The 19,876-nt window shown below is 37.7% G+C and overlaps 1 protein-coding gene across 21 annotated transcripts in view; it reads right to left on the bottom strand.

The window, feature by feature from the left end:
- The window catches only part of macf1a (microtubule actin crosslinking factor 1a), a 496,134-nt gene that overhangs the window by 19,567 nt on the left and 456,691 nt on the right, over positions 1–19,876 (bottom strand). For 16 of the 21 annotated variants that reach the window (XM_078237840.1, XM_078237846.1, XM_078237833.1 and 13 more), the window contains 12 exons: positions 18,622–18,791; positions 18,025–18,184; positions 17,637–17,831; positions 16,349–16,477; positions 15,976–16,119; positions 12,487–12,675; positions 10,637–10,733; positions 10,004–10,173; positions 9,072–9,234; positions 8,532–8,686; positions 7,923–7,997; positions 3,210–3,227 (listed from right to left, as the gene is read on the bottom strand). In XM_078237840.1, coding sequence (XP_078093966.1) covers positions 3,210–3,227; positions 7,923–7,997; positions 8,532–8,686; positions 9,072–9,234; positions 10,004–10,173; positions 10,637–10,733; positions 12,487–12,675; positions 15,976–16,119; positions 16,349–16,477; positions 17,637–17,831; positions 18,025–18,184; positions 18,622–18,791 — 1,665 coding nt within the window. The remainder of the gene's footprint in view (positions 1–3,209; positions 3,228–7,922; positions 7,998–8,531; positions 8,687–9,071; positions 9,235–10,003; positions 10,174–10,636; positions 10,734–12,486; positions 12,676–15,975; positions 16,120–16,348; positions 16,478–17,636; positions 17,832–18,024; positions 18,185–18,621; positions 18,792–19,876) is intronic. The other 5 variants (XM_078237849.1, XM_078237852.1, XM_078237853.1 and 2 more) reach the window with 1 other exon arrangement.

Genomic DNA, 19,876 nt, shown 5'->3' with positions numbered 1-19,876 from the left:
GTTAAACAGCCACCATCATAATCGCTGAAGGTGTTATTGCAAAAATAGGATTAGAATCTGGAGATGGGACCTCATCTCCACACGTTACTAAAATGGGGAAAATTTTACTTCTTCAGATTGGCCAATGGGAAACGTTTGACTTATAACACCTGAAAATCAGCAGTGAACTAAACAACTCATTATACCAAATTTTGGGTTAATCCAAACGTAGGTTAATGATTTAAACCAGCAGCTGTACTTGGTGGTGAAAACTATTTTATTTCTTTTATATTCTGACCACATAACATTTGACTTCTGAATCATTCATAAACAACTGATAAATTCCATACACAATTTGCAGGTCAGCTTAGAAACTTGTAAGTCATAGAACTTAAAATGATAATTTTTTTCTATTTTGATAATATTATTGTCCTCGAGTTATTCAAGGCTACATTTTCACCTGTTTAATTCATTCATACTGTACAATGCTGATTTAACTCATTTAACCGATGTACATTCATTTCATGCAAGTGCTATTATGGCAGATTTATAAGTTGTCACCACACGTTTCATGCAGGTTTATGACCTCATGGATTTGATAAGTTACTTGCTGTCTTCACTAAGCCTTACACCACAATGAGTAATGGTATATGTGGTGCTGGAGAAAGGGCTAAGATAATCAACTTTTATCATATGGGCATGAATAGCAATTGTTCCACTCTTTGTACTTACCAGAATAAAATATGACTTCATGTGTAGTAGCAAGGCTACTAATTTAACACTCTTACAATCTCTGCATAATAATGTAGACAATTGTAGATGTTTCATAATTTAATGCAATGGTAACGTGCATTGTGAACCTTTCAAGAACAGGTCTATCCTACTTTTGCATGTTACTTACAAATACAGTCCTCTGTCATGCATGTTGATTTGTGTGCCGTTGTGTTCTGCAGTAACTGAACTTGCAAACCTGCACTTCGCTGCCACTTGTGATGACCCTACGTCTCTTTCATTCACTGCTTTATAAAGTCTGGCACAGAATTTTGGTTCATACAAATAACAGTTTTGGTTTTGTGGCAAACTTCTTTGGAGGTTTAATTTCAAGGGTAAGCTGGATACAATCTTGTCCCAAAACACAATGCATGAAGCAAGGCCATTGGCAACTGGCAAAGGATTTTGATTGTGCATAAAGTACTCAAATTTAATCTTCAAAGAAAGGTCAGCTCCAAATGTTGTCAGAAAAATCTTGCAATGATCATGTAATTTTAAACATTCACTTCACAAATGGCCCATATAATAAAATCAATAGCTTACGGAAAATAAGCGATTACGGTCATCCTTTCAATTGTCACAAAAATAATTGAGGTAACTAACTTACCCTAATAAGGCTAATGAATTGGAAACCTTTCACAGGTATGAAAGAATTTCAATAATCACTCATTTTCAGCAAGTTATTCCATAAATATTCATCAAACCATAAGGAATTGGAAAAAGCCCATGGGTAATACAGCAGTGAAAACCATTCACCCCAAAATATAGAGCTCACAACATGCTATCGTGATGAGTAGAGGTGCAACAGTTATGTAAAATAATCGTAGGCTGTTTCCTACTTGCAGACTTCAAATACTTCCTTAGCCCAGAAAATTAAATTCAGAAGCAAAGATGATAAATGCCTGAGTGTAAATGAACAGATCCAAATCTAAACTATGCAAGAGTTGTCACAAAACCATTTAAAGTGTGACTTTTTTGGGGAGGGGTTTGCTGGGGAGCAGAATTCATTATCCAATAATCTTTAAATAATAATGTGTATAACTGTCACACCCCTATAACTTATAAAAGGGCATGCAAATTGGTGAAATGCTATCAAGTTGATTAGCGTGTTGGTAAGAAATCGGCCTCAGGATAAAGACATGCCACCAGACTTATCCAGTATTAGGCTACTAATTTACCATTCTTACAATCCCTGCATTATAATGTAGACAGTTGGAGATTTTTCATAACTTAATGCAGTACATTCTATATCAATATTGATATCAATATTGAATATATCCATATTCAATATCAGCCATGGGATTTCTTGTATTTCTCACGATACTGAATAAATCTGGTAGCAAGAAATTCCCTTATAAATATCACACAGTGTTTCTGAATACAACTGTCTTAACTGTACAAACACACTGATATCACACAAGGGTCCTGTAGAGCACCCCAAAGAGGGAGTTCAGACAGATACAAATATTCACTGTTGCAATGTTTTGAAATGTTGGAATTCAACATTTTAACTCCTCTATAAATGACATGCATTTCAAATTTAAAATGTTGCATACTCAGTATTTTAGTCCTGTAATTAAGTTTTATATGATCTGAAATGTCCATGTAATAGTGTGTTGCACATGCCTGAAAGATGTTGCTCCTCAAAACTAAGCCAAACACCGTGAGATATAGTTCATTTTATATCCCTGAAGATTCAGCATATGGAATGCGAAAGATTTTATAAAATCAATCCAGCATCAAAATCACACCCAACCTTCTAATTGACCTGTCGACAAAATTTCAAGCATACATAGCAGACTGCATTTAAGTTATTAATCAGTCAATAAATTACTGGGAATACTTCCACAAACGGATCAACCAGAACACGGATCTGATACCAGGTCTCTTGCAGATTAGAGCTAAGAGAGCATCTAAAAATTCTCTCAACTGTCCAAAACATTTAGCATACAATAGCCCAGCTTCACCTATTGCATTGCTCGGTAAGTATTGATGCTACTGTTTAATGTAAATGTTTAACATGAAAAATACAATGTTTGTTTCTTCACCCCATTAACAATTTTTAAAATATTTAAATACTCTCAAAAGTTTCTACATAAAGAAATCTGAAACATCAAAAAGGTTGCTTTAGTATTTTGTTTAAATGGTGAGTACAAAAGGTACACCAAAGTAATGTGGTCAGCATGCAAATTTCTGGCAAAAAAAATCTCTGCACGAATAGCTTAGTTACTGACATAATCTACATGTTTAATATTTTCACTTCCTTCTTAAATATATTTCATAAGTAATCACTAGGATTTTGTTTCCTTTTTGCACTTTCTGACAATGTATGTTTGGAACGATTGACAGAATTTTTCTAGGTGCTCTGTGGAAGACAGAAAGAACCATTTACATGCATATCAAAGTGGGCATTCACAGCACAGATGTCATTTTTTTTAAGCACACGGAGTGCACTGTACCTGATTTCCAAGGAAGAACTACATCCAGCAAGACAATATGAAGAGAGAGAGAGAAAACATTTAGAAATATGTGGTAAGCACATTCAAAAGTAAAATTCCATTGCAATGGGATTATATATATAATGGCAGTATATAGTAGAATACAGTAGGCAATTTATTAGACTTATAGTGACGCAAATGACTAAATTCATACCCCTTTCTCAACTTCAATTTTATACATTTATTTTAATCAAACTAATTTACTAACAAACTAAGCAAGTGGGAGCAATGAAACTTTTTAATCACTTATATTCAGGTACTGGCTACTCCAGTTATGAACTGATCATTTAAAATGATTTAATATAAGTATACCCTTCTGCTTTTGGTTAAAACAACAGCATTGAAAAGTCTAATTCCTTATAACTATAAATATGTGAACAAGTGGTTTATGATTGGAAAATTTCCTCATCCCTAATAAGAACTGAGAATTCACATCAAGTTGATGGCTTAATAATTATACAATTCAATTTACAGGATCATATTTGTGATATTTCCATTTCATAGAGTAATAAGATTTCACGGTGTTGTAAATAGAGAAATGAACAGATGCTACACTGTTTTAATTAAAATGATTAGCTGCAGTTTATAAAAGGGGAAAGTGACTGACTGGAAACTTAATGGAAATTAATTTACATTACAGCTGCTTCCCTGAGTCCAGATGTGGAGATGCCGGTGTTGGACTGGGGTAAACACAGTAAGAAGTTTAACAACACCAGGTTAAAGTCCAACAGGTTTATTTGGAAGCAAATGCTAGTGGCATTTGCTACCAAATAAACCTGTTGGACTTTAACCTGGTGTTGTTGGACTTTAACCTGGTATTGTTAAACTTCTCCCTGAGTCCAGCCAGAGAGAACCCTTGATACATTGCTCAAGTCCAGCCTGGTTGCAACTTGAACATGAACAAACGTGCACAGAACGATCTCTAATGGGAGATTTGATGCTCTCTAACCTAAGAGCAGGTAGTTTGCGAAGTGTTCATGGAGATGTACCACATCCCAGAAACTTTGCAAACCTAGTTTGATACCGTCTCCCCCAGGGAGTTTCTCTCAGCTTCACTTTGGAAGGCGGTGGCTCTCTACTGTGGGTTGACAGCCCTGATTTAGCTTTGTATTGCCAGTCTGCAGTGTAAATGGACCCTTAAACAACCAACTAATAAATCTTGTAGACATGCTAAGCTCCTTCATGTTGAAGAAATCTTAGCTATTGATTAATAGAGAGCATTCAGCATCTTTGAGAGTAATTAGCTTCAAAGCATGTTGGCTAGCTACGTTTCCTATAGTGTAAAGATGGTACTGCTAGAACATACCAGAGTCTACCACACACAAAGACTTCTTTACCACAAGAAAGCTGTTTTAGTAACATCTACAAGCACTGGAAATGATCCCATATACATCTCTCCTTGTTGGCTGCAACTTCTGTAACAGTTTTTACGCTAACAAGTATCACTGCTGTATCTACTATAGAAATTAATATAACAGAAAAGCTAAAAGGATTACAATAAATGTTCAAAAAGTGTAGTGCATTCGGTCCAATTAAGAATAAGGAAACTGAACCAGCGCAGCATGATACAAGAGGCGGGATTCAAGCACCTGTGACTTATGAAAGGAAAAATGTCAATCTTTCCTGCTTCTTACTGCCATTAACCCCATTTTGGAAGAGAGCAAAACATGCATGTGGTCTACAAGTGCAGCTCAGCTACGCTGCCATTCTTTAGTGATTGGTCTACCATCACTCACTGATGTGGAGTTGCTGGCGTTGGGCTGGGGTAGGTACAGTAAGTAGTCTCACAACACCAGGTTAAAGTCCAACAGGTTTATTTGGTAGCACGAGCTTTCGGAGTGTTGCCCCCTCACCTGATGAAGGGCAACGCTCCGAAAGCTCGTGCTACCAAATAAACCTGTTGGACTTTAACCTGGTGTTGTGAGACTACTTATTGTGCCAATCACTCACTGTGGCACGGTGGCACTGCTGCCTCAACAGCTCCAGGGACCTGGGTTCGATTCCCGGCTTGGGTCACTGTGTGTGTGGAGTTTACACGTTCTCCCCGTGTCTGTGTGCTCCAATTTCCTCCCACTGTCCAAACACGTGCGGTTAGGTGCATTGGCCATGCTAAATTGCCCGTGTGTCCTGGGATGTGTAGGTTAGAGGGATTAATAGGGTAAATACGTGGGGTTACGAGGATAGGGCCTAGGTGGGATTGTTGTCGGTGCAGACTCGATGGGCTGAATGGCCTCCTTCTTCTGCACTGTCGGGTTTCTATTGGTTTTCTATGGTCAATACATGCATATAAATAATAACTGCTACAATAAATGCTGGGGGATAATCAGTGCCTGTGGAAACATATCCAAGGAGTCAACACTCCAGATGGGGAGGGAACGGAGAATGGAGAAAATGATCTAGAAGAACATACAACTCCTGCAGTGATGTCCTGGAACTGAGGTTATTGACCTCCAACAACCACCGTATCTGTACTTCTCCGTTAAACATTTCTCATTACACAATTTGGTTACTCTTCTATAGCATCACATTTTTAAAGATGACATTCTTCTCCCTTGGTCACGCAATGCAATTGTATACCAAATTTCAACAGGCAAAATCATGAAGAACATTAAATACTGATAATGAAATATACAAACTCCAATGGAAAACTGAAATAGCAAAGTTCTTCAACTGCAAAGAACATGTAATTATAAAAAAATGATTGAAGTGCAGCATAGTCTAGACAGTTGCATATGCGCAAACTTCTATATTGTGACTACTCATAGTTAGTAACACAATCCCCAACATCTGTTAGTCTTCAATAATTTAGCTAATTGTGTGCTACAGCTCTGCGGGATAGTTACACCAAACAAAGAATTGTCCAATATGCTTCTATTAAAATAATCAACAATTTAATCAAAAACATATAGAAAATGTGAACCTTTTTATACTTTCTACATATTTTTTTCAGTTTTTACACTTTGTGTGCATAACCATGTGCATGGAAGGTATGCGTTAGGTACCTCACCAGTCAGGGATCTGTGCTAGGACCCCAACTGTTCACATTATATTAATGATTTGGAAGAGGGAACTGAATGTATTCTCTCAATTTGCAAATGATACAAAGTTGGTGGGAGGGTGACCTGTGAGGAGGATGCAGAGATGCTTCAGCATGGTTTGGACAGACTGAGTGTGTGGGCATCTGCATGGCAGATGCAGTATAATGTGGATCAATGTGAGGTTATCCACTTTGGTAGTAATAATAGGTAGACAGATTTTTACTTAAATGGGTGTAAATTGAGAAGGGTGAATAACTCAACGAGACCTTGGAGTCCTCGTGCATCAGACACTGAAAGTAAGCGTGCAGGTACAGTAGGTGTAAAGCAGCAAAGTGTATGTTGGCCTTCATAGCGAGAGGATTTGAGTATAGGGATAGGGAAATGCGCCCGAGAGATGGAGGCAGGTGCGCCCGCTGGGGGGGGGTTTGTCTGAGAGAGAGGGAGATGTGAGTGTGAGAGAGGGGGAGAGACACGAGTGTGAGAGAGAGGTGAGTGTGCCCAGTGTGAGTATCAGCTTTCCAGCATCACTCCTCCCATTAAAATGACTAAAGACAAGAGTTAATTTTAAAAAAAAAGAACTTTTTAAGATTACTCACTCCTAAAGTGGGTACCATCTCCAGGGGTTAATGTTAACGGTCCATGGAAGGGTGGCTTGACCAGGGGTTGTGAGTGGACTATGCAGCTGGCGAATGTATTTGTGGTGGTCTACCTCTCCCTAATACCTAATATGTACATAGATATAGCTGGAAAAGACTGGTTTACATTTGATTTCTGTTTTCACAACAAAACGGGGCATCGATATTATGAGAACATTTGGGGTTCCCCAATGCTCTTGGGAGATCACTAGGGGTTCTGTGGCTCGCAAAGTTTGGGAAATCCTGACTTGGTTTAACAAAAACCTATCTGCATAAGTCTATTTTTGAATTCTCAAGTATCTCTTCAGGTAGAGCAACAATTTTACCACTGAAAAGTCTTCAGGGATTTTCAAAGCTGGCGTTCATTACAGGAGATACTTTCTCAGCTGTCAATGAGCCATTTTTACTCTGCAAAAGATTCGAGCTTGTAACTTAGATTGACTATCGTATTAATTTAAATTAACAGCAGTTATATTTAAACAGAACACTTCTAAATCCTGTGTGAAGATACAACTTAAATTCTCCCTATACTGTATTTAATGTCAAGCAAAAGAGGTGATGGGAATTATTCAAATGTTTGGCAGCAGATCTTAAAACTTTAGAAAGTTTGTTGATGTTGTCTATTCTGCCATAGAACATACTGTTTATTATCTACACCTTAAATGAACGCATTTGCCAAAGCATTACTTTATAAATACACAGAATCCGTCCCACACATTTATAACTTCATTCATTTTTAGAAACACATTAGTGTTAATGATCCAAAACTTCAAACAATGATAACCCACCATTAACACTAGCCCATTTAAAATATAAACTTCTTAAATTATGTACATTCCACATTATTTCCTCTCAGACTCATGCCAAGGAAAGTACAATAACAAATTGCTATTTGATATTATTTATACTTTATAAAACACAAGACTGAATCTTTATTTTTGATTTAAAATGCACAAAAAATTTGCGTTGATTTAAACTTGTAAATAAATTAGTTAACCTACTCTGTACTTGTTTTCTCCAATCTGCTCCACCTGAAACCGTTTTGCACATTTACATTGTGCCACTTGCCGTGTCACCTGTAAAGCAGAAATTTTTAAAATTAGAAACTAAAATGAAGCAAAGTGTGTCACCTACAAAAATTAGTTTTATATTACACATTAGCAGGATGTGGTAGCTCTCAAGAATAAATCTAGCTTTTTTTTAACATGAATAGTACCATCTCAAATACACGCTACGACTTTAAGGATTATAATTTGCAAGCGACAATCATGGAAAGCATTTCCATCATATATAACTAACCAAGATACAAGTTACAATAGTCTCCGAGAGCTTGGCTGATTTCCTTTGGGGCCCAGCGAAGGAGGGAGAAGGGTGTGGTTGATGAGGTATGTTAAGTTACATCATGTCAAGATGGTACAGGTTTGATGGATCAATTGATGCTCTCATGTCCCTATTCATGTGTGTATCATCACTAATTCACCATGCAGCGCCATACAGTTGTACTTTTGTCACATTTCACAGGTTTTAAGTATTTTCTTGCGTTTGGTCCTTAACCCAAGTGCAGGATTTGTATATGGCCTATGTTGAAGTAAAGGCAGTGAACTATATACCTCATCCTCAATTTTGTCAGCATCTGTAACGGGCCGGTAGGCATCTTTATTTGGATGAAGTGCGGCCACAAATTCATAATAATCAATATAACCATCTCCATCCCGGTCAAAGATGTCAGCAACAGCAGTCATTTCCAGTTTACTGGTGGGAAACTCTGAAATTTTAGACAATAGAACATAAAATTGGATAACTTTATATGATTTTCACCAATTTTTAAGGTTTTATGCCTTATACCTTTTTTCTCACCCTGCAATCACTCAGCCTTCATGCCAAGTCCGGGCCACTAATAACACAGACCTGCAAATTGCCAAAGTCAATTACGAGTGAAGCTGCATCCTACTACTCTAAAATCAAGCATGCAGCAGCATCGCAATCAAAGTGCTGACTTGGATAGGCACATTTTTGAAGAAATTATCCCTTTATAAACTTAGCCCGTCTCTTCAATGTAAAGCAAATGGTCCAGTGAAGGAACAAAGTTATATTTTACTCCAGAAGAACGTTTTACAAAATGAAAGAACAAACTTTATAAAACCAATTACTTGAGGACAGGATTCCATCAATGAACTCCTGTCTTGTGATCTTTCCATCTTGATCCTTATCAATGCGTCGGAAAAAGTCCATTACGCGGGACTTCTTATGGTTCATCCATCGCATGTATTTCTTTCGCCAAACATCAAAGTCAAAGTTGGCAAATTCTTTCAACTGAAATTGAAAGAAAGGTTTCATTGGAAAATTTAAAAAAAACAATTTGGGACGAAATTAGGCTGCGCAGATTGCATAATGCTCAGACTTTAAATATTTCTATATAAAATAATTTTAAAATAGCCATATGGGATTTTGACTTTTTAAATAGAGGTACAAAATACAAAAGCAAGGAAGTTATTCTAAATTCTTATAAATGATTAAGCCTCAGTTAGAATACAGTATCCAGTTCTGGGCAGATTATTCCAGGAAAAAGGTCCTGGAGAAGCGAGTTACCAGAAATATGCAACAGACTTCAGTTAAGAGAATAGACAAAAAAGCGGGTTGTTTCCCAAAGAGCAAAGAAGGTTAAAGGGAAGTTTCAAAGAGGTGGCCAAAATGATGAGGGGTTTGATAGAGCAATTAAGTAGAAAATGTTTCTTGTGTCAGTAACCAGAGGACACAGATTAGAGATAATTGTCAAAAGAACCAAAATGATAACGAAGAGAAATAGTTTTAAACACAGCCTGATATTGCGATCTGGAATGCATTTCCTAAACTGGCAGTGAAAACCGATTCAGTAGTAATTTACAAAAGGGAACTGGATATATATGTGAAAAGAAATCTGGGCTATTGGACAAAGGTTGTGGAGTGGGGCTAACTGGATAGCTCTTTCCAAGAGCTGGCACAGGCGCAAGGGGCTGACCAGCCTCTTTCTGTGCTGTTAGATTCTATGATTCATAGGTCATATACCATAATACAATGTGCTTTTGTAAATTATAGCCCTTACTTCCTCCAACCGGTCCAGACAGTCATGCAGCTTGCGCTGTCTCTCCAGTGCCAGTAACCAGACTTGTTGCCACCTGCCAGAAAGCAAATTTATCCGGGGATTCTTTGCTTCAGTCTGTGACGGGATAGCAGTGGGTGCAGGTGGATTAGTCATCTGATTTAGAGGTTTTCCTATAACACAAAGAAAATGATCACCAGATGTTGATTACTATAGTATTTTAAGTTGTATTGTTCATAGGATCCAAATGGTTATAATGCCTCTAATAAAAGAGATGTCACTTCAAACTTACTGTTTTCAATAAACAAGTACTAATTTAGCTAATGTTCCTAAAAATAAATCAGCTTTGAAGAATATAGTACACTGAAACACTTAAAAAAAAAATTAAATCAACATGATATAATGCAATCAATAATTCATAAAGTAAATACGGCAAAACTATTCAAAGATTATTTGTTCATTCCTGACCATATTTTAGATAGAAGATCATTCAGCACTCAATAGTTATTCATCAAATATTACATCTATTCATTTAGTAAATTGTGACCGAGGCGATAATTATAGTTTTGAGGGCAATCTTTCCCTGTATGTTTGATCTGTACTCTATTACCCCTTTGTTGAATGAAAGAGGCTTACTTCCTCGCATGTGGGATGGTTCTACTGCTTTTCGCTTGTATGTTTTTGTTACTTTGTCCACATCTGGTTGCTTCCGTGTCATTTCTTCCATGAAAGACTGAGAAAAGAAAGATAATTGAACAAGGAAGTGGACAGTTAATAATAGTTGAGAATACTTGATCATTTTATTTAATTTGAGCTTGAAAATATCAACAGTTCATTGAATTGGAAAATATATCATTTACTTTTCCAAAATATCACTGAAAAATCAGTATCTGATTATCAGTATCTGTGTATTGTGGTACTGGACAAGGTTCAGGCTTTAAACCCTATCATGGTTCATCATGAAACTGAATTCAATAAAGGTGATAATTTATAGGCTGGTACCAGACTGTGACCATAAAAGCTCAGTAAGAAGTCTCACAACACCAGGTTAAAGTCCAACAGGTTTATTTAGTAGCACAAGCTTTCGGAGCGTTGCTCCTTCTTCAGGTGAGTGAAGAGTTGTGTAAAGACTCGCATTCCAACCATTATCTTGTAAATTGAGTCTGTGTCTATGTATGCCCTGTTTGTGAACACAACTCTTCACTCACCTGAAAGAGCAACGCTCCAAAAGCTTGTGCTACCAAATAAACCTGTTGGACTTTTACCTGGTGTTGTGAGACTTCTTGCTGTGCTTACCCTAGTCCAACGCCGGCATCTCCACATCATGGCTACCATAAATCCTGCTAGTTTTAGCAGCAGGGAAACGGCTTCCCGAGTATCTTCCAGGAAAAAAGGACATGCAACCTCTGAGAGAGTCTGGCCTGTACTTGACTTCACTTCTACACTACGTGATTAAACCCTCGGGGCTACTAGAAATGGACAATAAATGTTGCATTGTCAGCGTCAGCCAGGTAATAGGAACAAACTTTTAAAAAGGTAATCTTGGGACTTCAGTAGACTAAGTTAACTAGTGCTTTTCAGGTACTATATTAGTCCAGCTGGTTTTTAAGTCGCTTTGCTGCTGTAATGATGGTGAAACTGGCAGCATTCACCATCATACTCCATTGAAACTGACAGTCATTAGTATATGCAGAATAATGTGGAAATCCAGAAGTCGCTGTCAATGAGTTTATGGTCCTTCAAAGGTCCTACTGCAGACTGCAATCTTGCATGTAATCATGGTTTAACAAGAACTTCTACTCTAACTCGGTTAGCTTTGCTATTAAAATCCCCAGAAAAAGTTATGCCTTGTATGAAATGAAATGGCTTTTTAATGGTATAATAACCTCAAGCTCCCGCTAAACATCTTTGTTGCCTCTGTAAACCTAATTTTATATTTACAGAGATTGAAATTTATCCACAATTATTTAAAAATCCACATATTTCTACAACTTTTTTTCTTCTTTTAAAAAGTCATTATCTTCATTTTCGATTCTATCTTAATAGTCAAACATTTATTTTGCTATCTGAAAATTTAAATTAAAAGTGTGGGTTCTAAGTGCTTTAAATTTCCTGGTTTGCTTTGTGAGAAAAATTAAATTTGTTTGGCTGCCTACCTGCTAACTAATATCATTGCTGCTGCATGCTAAGACATCCCCTTGACTTGGCATTGGGGAAATGTCCACCACAAAGATCTCTAGATCTATGTGGGCAGCTTTCTTTGAGGCCGGCAGTGGGTGGCATTGCTTTGCTGCTGACCGCCAAGTCCAGGCCATAAAGCACAACATCTAGTGAATTGTGAATCATAGAAAACACAAAGTTCACATTTTGAAAAATTGATTGCTGAGCTAGAAATGTATCAGTCAATAAAACTGCTTTACAACAAACAGATTAACAATTTTATCAATATACTTGTTGCTCATCTGAGGCAGAAGCTTCGGATATACCTGGTGCTCTGTGATGAGTGTTTTGACCTGTTCAATGTCCTTTGGCATAGAGTCTTGATCCCTCTGTACAAGCGTAGTTTCAGCCCACTGTAACCAGGCCAACAATTCATCCAATAATTCCGCATTGGTAACCAACTCTGATAGTGCGGTTGCCAATCGTTGCTGGTGCTGTTTTGCCCATGTCAACACCTAGAGATAGGATGACAAAAATAAAACGATAAATGTTTCTTTTTTTGGCTTGATGACAAGTGTAAAAATCCATAGGTAGAAAATCTTGATTATGAAGAAGTCTGCTGCTTGCTAAAGGTCCCTTTTAGAATACTTGAAATTTCCAGACAATATCTTTGCCAAATATTGTATCATGAAAAACATATATGGAGCCTGAGAGGCTGTAAGAACACTCTGTTCCGTATTTAGAATGCTTAAATGAGTCCTGCTATTAAGTCTATGAGGAGAAATTAGTATCCAGAACTTCAAGCCTATTTCCACTTTATTTAAGGTAACAAATATACAATGAGGAACCACAGCTGATGATTCGTATCCAGGCTACGAATCACAGTATGTCTATTCTAAATAACTATAAATGTTCTATTTACACCAAGGTCACAGGTGATCCTTGATATGGCACAGTCATCCAATGAGCATCCAGGCCTAGCCAATATCCGAGCCTGTAAAATGCTTAGATCAAGTTCTTGCTATCCAATACCAACGGTGAACTCCTGCAATCTCTCCAATCCTAGCCCTACCTGTCGGGATATTTCCAGCTCTTATTTGCAATTGTGAAGACAAAGCAGTTCAGTTGGATGGCTCTGACCAGAAGACCGGATTCTGACCCTGCACCAGATTAAGTTTAGTAGGCACCAGTGGCAACGTCTCCTCCTTCAATGTGAGGATGCCCATATTCTGCTGGCTCTGCAGTCATCCATCATGTTGAGTCCATCTCTTCGCTCGACAGGACCAAAGGAATGAGCTAAAACTACAAGCTGAGCAGACCATATCCCACTCAAGTCCATCCACTCTAAATTGGGCCTAAAGTTATATTCCTAGTTGTGCCACTGAACCACACAATGGGTGGTATGAAGTGCTGAGATAAAAATGATCATAATTAGGTGTAGTTATTCATTTTAAACATATCCTGAAGAGACATCAAAAACTTATAGAAATGCCAGTTGGCAGCTTTTGTTCTCGCCCAACATACAATCTGCTCTCAGTAATGATATCAACTTCATGGAATAAAAATATATTTTATTATTACCTGTGATATCAGAAATACCTTCTCGCACAGAATTAACTTCAGGGTAATATCATATAAAATAATGTTGGTTAAACACGATGAATGAAAGTCTTAGAACAGAGGTACTGCTATAATTATAGTGGAGCAATAAACTGTGAAAAGGGAAAGGAACATAAGAACTGGAATAGACCATTCAGCCCCTCAAGCTTATTCCGTCATTCAATTAGAGAATGAGAAAAACATAGAACATTGTAACAGTGAGGTTTCCTTATCTCAAACATTCTTACCTGTCATGCATTTAACTTAGAGGAAATAGCTTTTAAAACTGCAGTATCTCTGCAATCAATTTCACTGTTCCCTAGCTGGATGACTGACATAGAAACCAGAAGCAGGAGGAGGCCATTCGGCCCTTTGAGCCAGCTCCGCCATTCATTTTGATCAAGGTTGATCATCAAATTCAAAATCCTGATCCCCCCTTCCCTCCAAATCCCTTGATCCCTTTAGTCCCCAGAGCTATATCTAATTTCTTCTTGAAATCAGACAACGTTTTGGCCTCAACTACATTCTACACATTCACCACCCTCTGGGTGAAGAAATTTCTCCTCACTTCAGTGCTAAAATTTTCCTTATCCTCAAACTATGACCCCTAGTTCTGGACTCCCCCCACTATTGGGAACATTCTTTCTGAATCCGAACACCCTTAGTCTCTCCTCATATGACAGTCCTGCCATCCCAGGGATCAGCCTGGTAAACCTTTGCCGTACTCCCTTATAGCAAGGACATCCTTCCTCAGATAAGGACACCAAAACTGCACACAATACTCTCGGTGTGGCCTCACCAATGCCCTATACAATTGCAGCAAAACATCCCTATCACTATACTCAAAACCTCTCGCTATGAAGGTCAACATACCATTTGCCTTCTTTACTGCCTGCTGTACCTGCGCGCTTACTTTCAGCGATTGATGCACGAGGACACCAAGGTCTCGCTGAATATCCACCTTTCTCAATTTACACCCATTCAAGTAATAATCTGTCTTCCTATTATTGCTACCAAAGTGGATAACCTCCCATTTATCCACATTATACTGCATCTGCCATGCATATGCCCACACACACAGCTGTCCAAATGATGCTGAAGCATCTCTGCATCCTCCTCACAGCTCACCCTCCCACCCAACTTTGTATCATCTGCAAATCTGGAGATAATACATTCAGTTCCCTCTTCCAAATCATTAATATATATACATACTTCATCAGCAAAGACTGTGGTGTAATTGTCAATATGCAACTTTAGTTCCTTGGCTCATCATTATACAGTATAAGAATAAAATGCAGCTAAGAAATTCGCTAATTTTCTTAGGCTTGCCAGCAGCAAGGGGCCTTGCTGGACAAAACCAGCTGTCTGATCAATTTGCATGTCACCAGTTTTATGCTCAGCAGCGTCACACAGTGTGCGCATTGGCTTCGTTACAACACTAAAGTTTAAGATTGCATGCAAAATGTTTCATTTTGGGTAAGTCTCCACCCATACAGCACACACACTGCTCAGATACAAAGCAGATATGAGCTGCTAAAGTCCATTTTTTTTGTAACCATTACTGTTTTACAATGATGTGCTGCCACTCCTCTAGAGCTGCCGCATCATCAAATTTTCCAGTTCCCAATCATGGTCTAAAGGTAGACTATTCATTTGCCAGTAGACTTTCCGAAGTAGCGGAAATCCCCAAATTATGGTTGCAGGCTATTCATTCCCTACTCCAAGCTGTGTGTTCATGACAACTATGACTGAGCTGCTGGAGGAACTGCAGAGCAGAGACAGACTCTCACCTTCTATGGAAAGCAAAACAGGATAATAAGTTCTAAAGAGAGACGCAAGTTTGCACTTTACTTGGATTAATCTTCTGTTTGGGTAATTTTGCCTCAAATTCTTACCCACTTTACATTAGAATTCCAAATGATTAGTCCAATATACAAATGTATGCAATAAGAAATTCCACCCACAGACATTTTCCTGTCTTCCTAAAATAGCTGTTCAAAACTAATATATTTACTCTCTGGTAGTAATGTTAGAAAATAATCCGTCACTCCAGGGGTTTAAAAAAGTAGACATCAGCATTGTAACTAATAGAACATTTAATGTTAATAAAAATATTGTTTTATTTAAAAATCAAGTGTCTGAACCCCATTTTATGTAATCATTCAATTTTTCATGAATCCGAACTCATCACCTGCTTCATTCCCTTTCCAACTTACTTCTTCGAAGCGTGCTCGGATAATTGTGATCCAGTGTTTGACAGTGGTCACACAGTCTGGGTGGCACACTGCTAGAATGGCCTCTCCCATTCCAGCTGCTTTATTTACATCTACACGCTTCTCTTCCACTTTCTTCATGAATTCCTGGAACATTCAAAAATTAAAAGTTTGTAAAAGGACACTACATTCAAGAAACCAAAACTCTGAATGGAATTTGAATTTAAAAATCTTGTCCCATCTTTAACACTAAACAGATAAAAATATTTCTATTGAACATGAATCTATGGATTTATCTGCAATCTATTTCTTCTATCAAAGCACTGAACATTTTAAAGACAAAGAATTTCACTTCACAATTCAACTGGGCACTCACCTTGTGTAAATCTATCAAGGACTGCAGAGCCTCCACATCATCTGGTAGAACTCCTCGGAATCGAAGTGACTGCTCGGCCTCAGAAAGCCACTCCAGGAGAGCATGGACAGCATTGCGGAATTCCTCTGCCTGTGGCAGAGTTCAATAATGACACACATTAGTTGTTTTCTGATATTTAAATGAGACATTAGAATTTCACAGCAGTTGCACTGATAATTTCAAACAAATTCTATGCACATAGATAAAAGAAAATCTAATTTTAATTTGCAATTAAGTTAACGCTTCACATTACTTTGAATGGCCATGAGCAAAGATGATTGTGGATGACTGAGTCTACACAATTGCACATGACTATACCACATAAAAGTAATTGATTTTGATACAGATTGTTTGCCACCCAAATTTCACTTGAGGAAAAATCCAAATTATTAATCAAAATTCTTCTCTTCATAGCGAGAGCTTAGGAACTGCAGATGAGCAGAAGCATTTAGATGTCAATGCACAGAAATCACTAGAATCTAGCGCACAGGTACAAAATGCAATCCAAATGGCTAAGAAAATCTTGCCTTTATCTCAAAAGGGACTGGAATAAAGAGGGGAGAAAATTATACTTCAGTCGTACAAAGCCCTGGGTTGGAAGCCATCTGGAGTAACGCATTCAGTTTTGGCACCATACTTCAGGAGGGCAAATTCACTAGAATGATACCCGTTCTTGAAGTGTTAAATTATGGAGGACAAGCTGCATAAACTTCGTTTGTACATCTTGAGTTTAGAAGTTGAGAGTTGATCTTATCTATGAGATTCAATATCCAGACAAGGGGCTCCAATCTTAAAATTAGAATGAGGTCATTCAGGGATGAGCTCAGGAAGCATTTTTATCACTTGAAGGGTAACAAAATCCAGAATTCTTCCCCAAAAGGCAGTGGATGCTGGGTAAATTGAAATTTTCAAGACCAAGCTTGATAGCCGTAGGGTCATCCAGGCTCGAAACATTAGCTCTATTCTCTCTACACAGATGCTGTCTGGCCTGCTGAATGTTTGCAGCATTTTCTTTTTTTGTTTCAGATTCCAGCACCCGCAGTACTTTTATATTACACTGATCTTTTGGTATTAGTTACAACATTATCTCCATCAGTGATAACAAATTACATCACTGTAAAATTGGGACCAGCATCAGAGCAGTATGAAATACTTCATCATACGATATAGGCAGTTACTGTGCACCTCCTTTGCCTGGTTTTAAGTTGCACAAAAAATTCTATCATTAATTACTATAATGTGTTCTCACCTGCTTAAGTGCTTGCTCAAGTCGTGTCTGTTTAGAAACAGAGAGCTTACAGACTGTGTCCCACCGAATGCTCAGTTCCTGCAGCTGAACTTTCACCCATGTTGTATCGTCGCGACTGTTTTCAATCAATTCACGAGCTGACCGTTTTAGCACCTGTACACTACTGGTTCGCTTACCAAGTTCTTTCTGGAAAACCTACATGAAAAAGAAAATGTTTCAATGCTTAATATGAAATAGAGCTTAAGAAATCAAAAATTTAAATTAAATTTTCAGCACAAACAAAAAGCCTCAAAATTTGATAGAGACGCACAGCTAGATAGGACCGTCAGTTGGCTGTTGAAGCTACATAAATATAGAACGTAATGCTTTCTTAACAATAATAGTTTACCTTGTGAGCATCCATCAAGTTCATCACTAGATCTAGGTCTCCATGAACAGGCTGATCCTCAGCTAACTGTGGTTCAACCTTATAGAGCCAATCAACAAGAGCCTGGAGCGCATCAGTAAACTGTCCTGAAAACAGGAGGGCCTCCTCCAATTTGTGCTGCCTGAACAGGACCAGAAAACAATAATCTTTAACACTTGGTAAAGCTTTTAACATTAGGTTTATTGGTGTGAAACAAGACTAAATGGATATAGCTTATCAGCAAACAGCCTCTATTTAAAAAAAAAGTGATTGGAAGTGAAAATAGATTCAATCTTTGATGAAGCATCATTCCTCCATCCAGAGTAAGGTTGCAGAGGGATGTCAATAAATATCTAGTTTAATTGGAAAAGTTCTCCATTTCGGCATACGTAAGTGTATCCAATTTCACAGGACATCTTAAAACCAGTTAGCATGCTGTAAATCCAGTGAGAGCGATTTTGTCTGTTTCTAAGTCACTAATTATGACTAAATACATAAAAGTATAGTAACAACTCTTTTGGTTAGATAATTTCACTTGATCCTAGACAATAAGCTAAAAACACATTTATTCCTCCTTACCTCTCCACAGATTTACCACAGACAGTGTCCCACCTATCTCGCACTTCTCCCAACAGATTATCCAATTTCTGACGGTCATCTGTAAGTGAGGCTTTATCTTTCATGGAGCGGCCCATTCGGATTGTGGTGTCATATACAGGCTGTTTCCCACCCAGAGTTTTTTGGAAATCCTTGTTTGATTTTAAAAAGAGCACAGCAATGTTGGAAATGCGAAAGTACAGACGGAACGTCTCCGAGTAACAAATCAGATCTCAATTTGGCAATCACAGACTTGATTATTAAAATATCCACATTTTTGAGTTAATGCCTAAAATGTTTTATTTAATTGCCATTGGAACATTTCAAATGAGGTTACATGTGACATTACATGATTAGGCTCCAAATCTTGCAACTGAATTTGCAAAATTATATTTGCAGGATCTAAATGCTTTGAAACAATATTGATTTGAGGACTGGACATCTTGGGAAACATTAAAACTACTCACTTGCAAAGGCTTTTATCTAACCCCATGTTTTAAAACAAGAACTGCTTTTTCATTCAGAAATACTGTACGGATTTAGTTATAGTTGCACCTGTAGTTTGATGAATTTAACCCTTTTGCCTGCATTAAGTTCTGACTAAAAGGCTCCAAGTTTGGCACCAACCTTGCATTCATTATCTTTCTGGTTTATACAATAAAGGAAAACTTTAAAATGATAAGGCATGAATAAATGTCAACTTTGCAATTACAGAGCCACTTGGATAAGTATGCAAAGGTTTGCAGATCACTAAGTAGCAAACTGTAAACATTAGCTCATCTCAGTTAACAATACACTAAGTGATGCTACACACTCGGGCAAAAACAGTGAAAACTGTTCACTAACTGACAATGAATGGTTAAAGACTAGACTATGGTATGTTCAACTATTACTTTGCTTATATTTGCAAAATTGGATCCAAAATTGGCTCTGTGACAGGAAACAAAGGGTAATGGTCGAGGGTGTTTTTGTAAATGAAAAGTGGTCTCCAGTGGCGTTTCACAAGGCTCAATGTTGCGGCCCTTGCTGCTTATATACATATATTAATAATTTGGACTTAAATGCAGGAAGCATGATTGGAAAGTTTGCAGATGGCAGAAAAATTGGTGGTGTAGTTGATAATGAAGAGGATAGCTGTTGTCTCCAGAATTATATCATTGGTTTGTTTGTGTGGCTGGAAAAGTGGCAAATAGAATTTAATCTGGAAAATTGCGAGGGAATGCTTTTGGGGACTGCT

This window comes from Mustelus asterias, chromosome 21 (genome assembly GCF_964213995.1).
Source record: "Mustelus asterias chromosome 21, sMusAst1.hap1.1, whole genome shotgun sequence".
Classification (NCBI taxonomy): Eukaryota; Metazoa; Chordata; class Chondrichthyes; order Carcharhiniformes; family Triakidae; genus Mustelus; species Mustelus asterias.
Note: the sequence above shows the minus strand (reverse complement) of the source record. Positions and strands in the feature narration are given on the sequence as shown.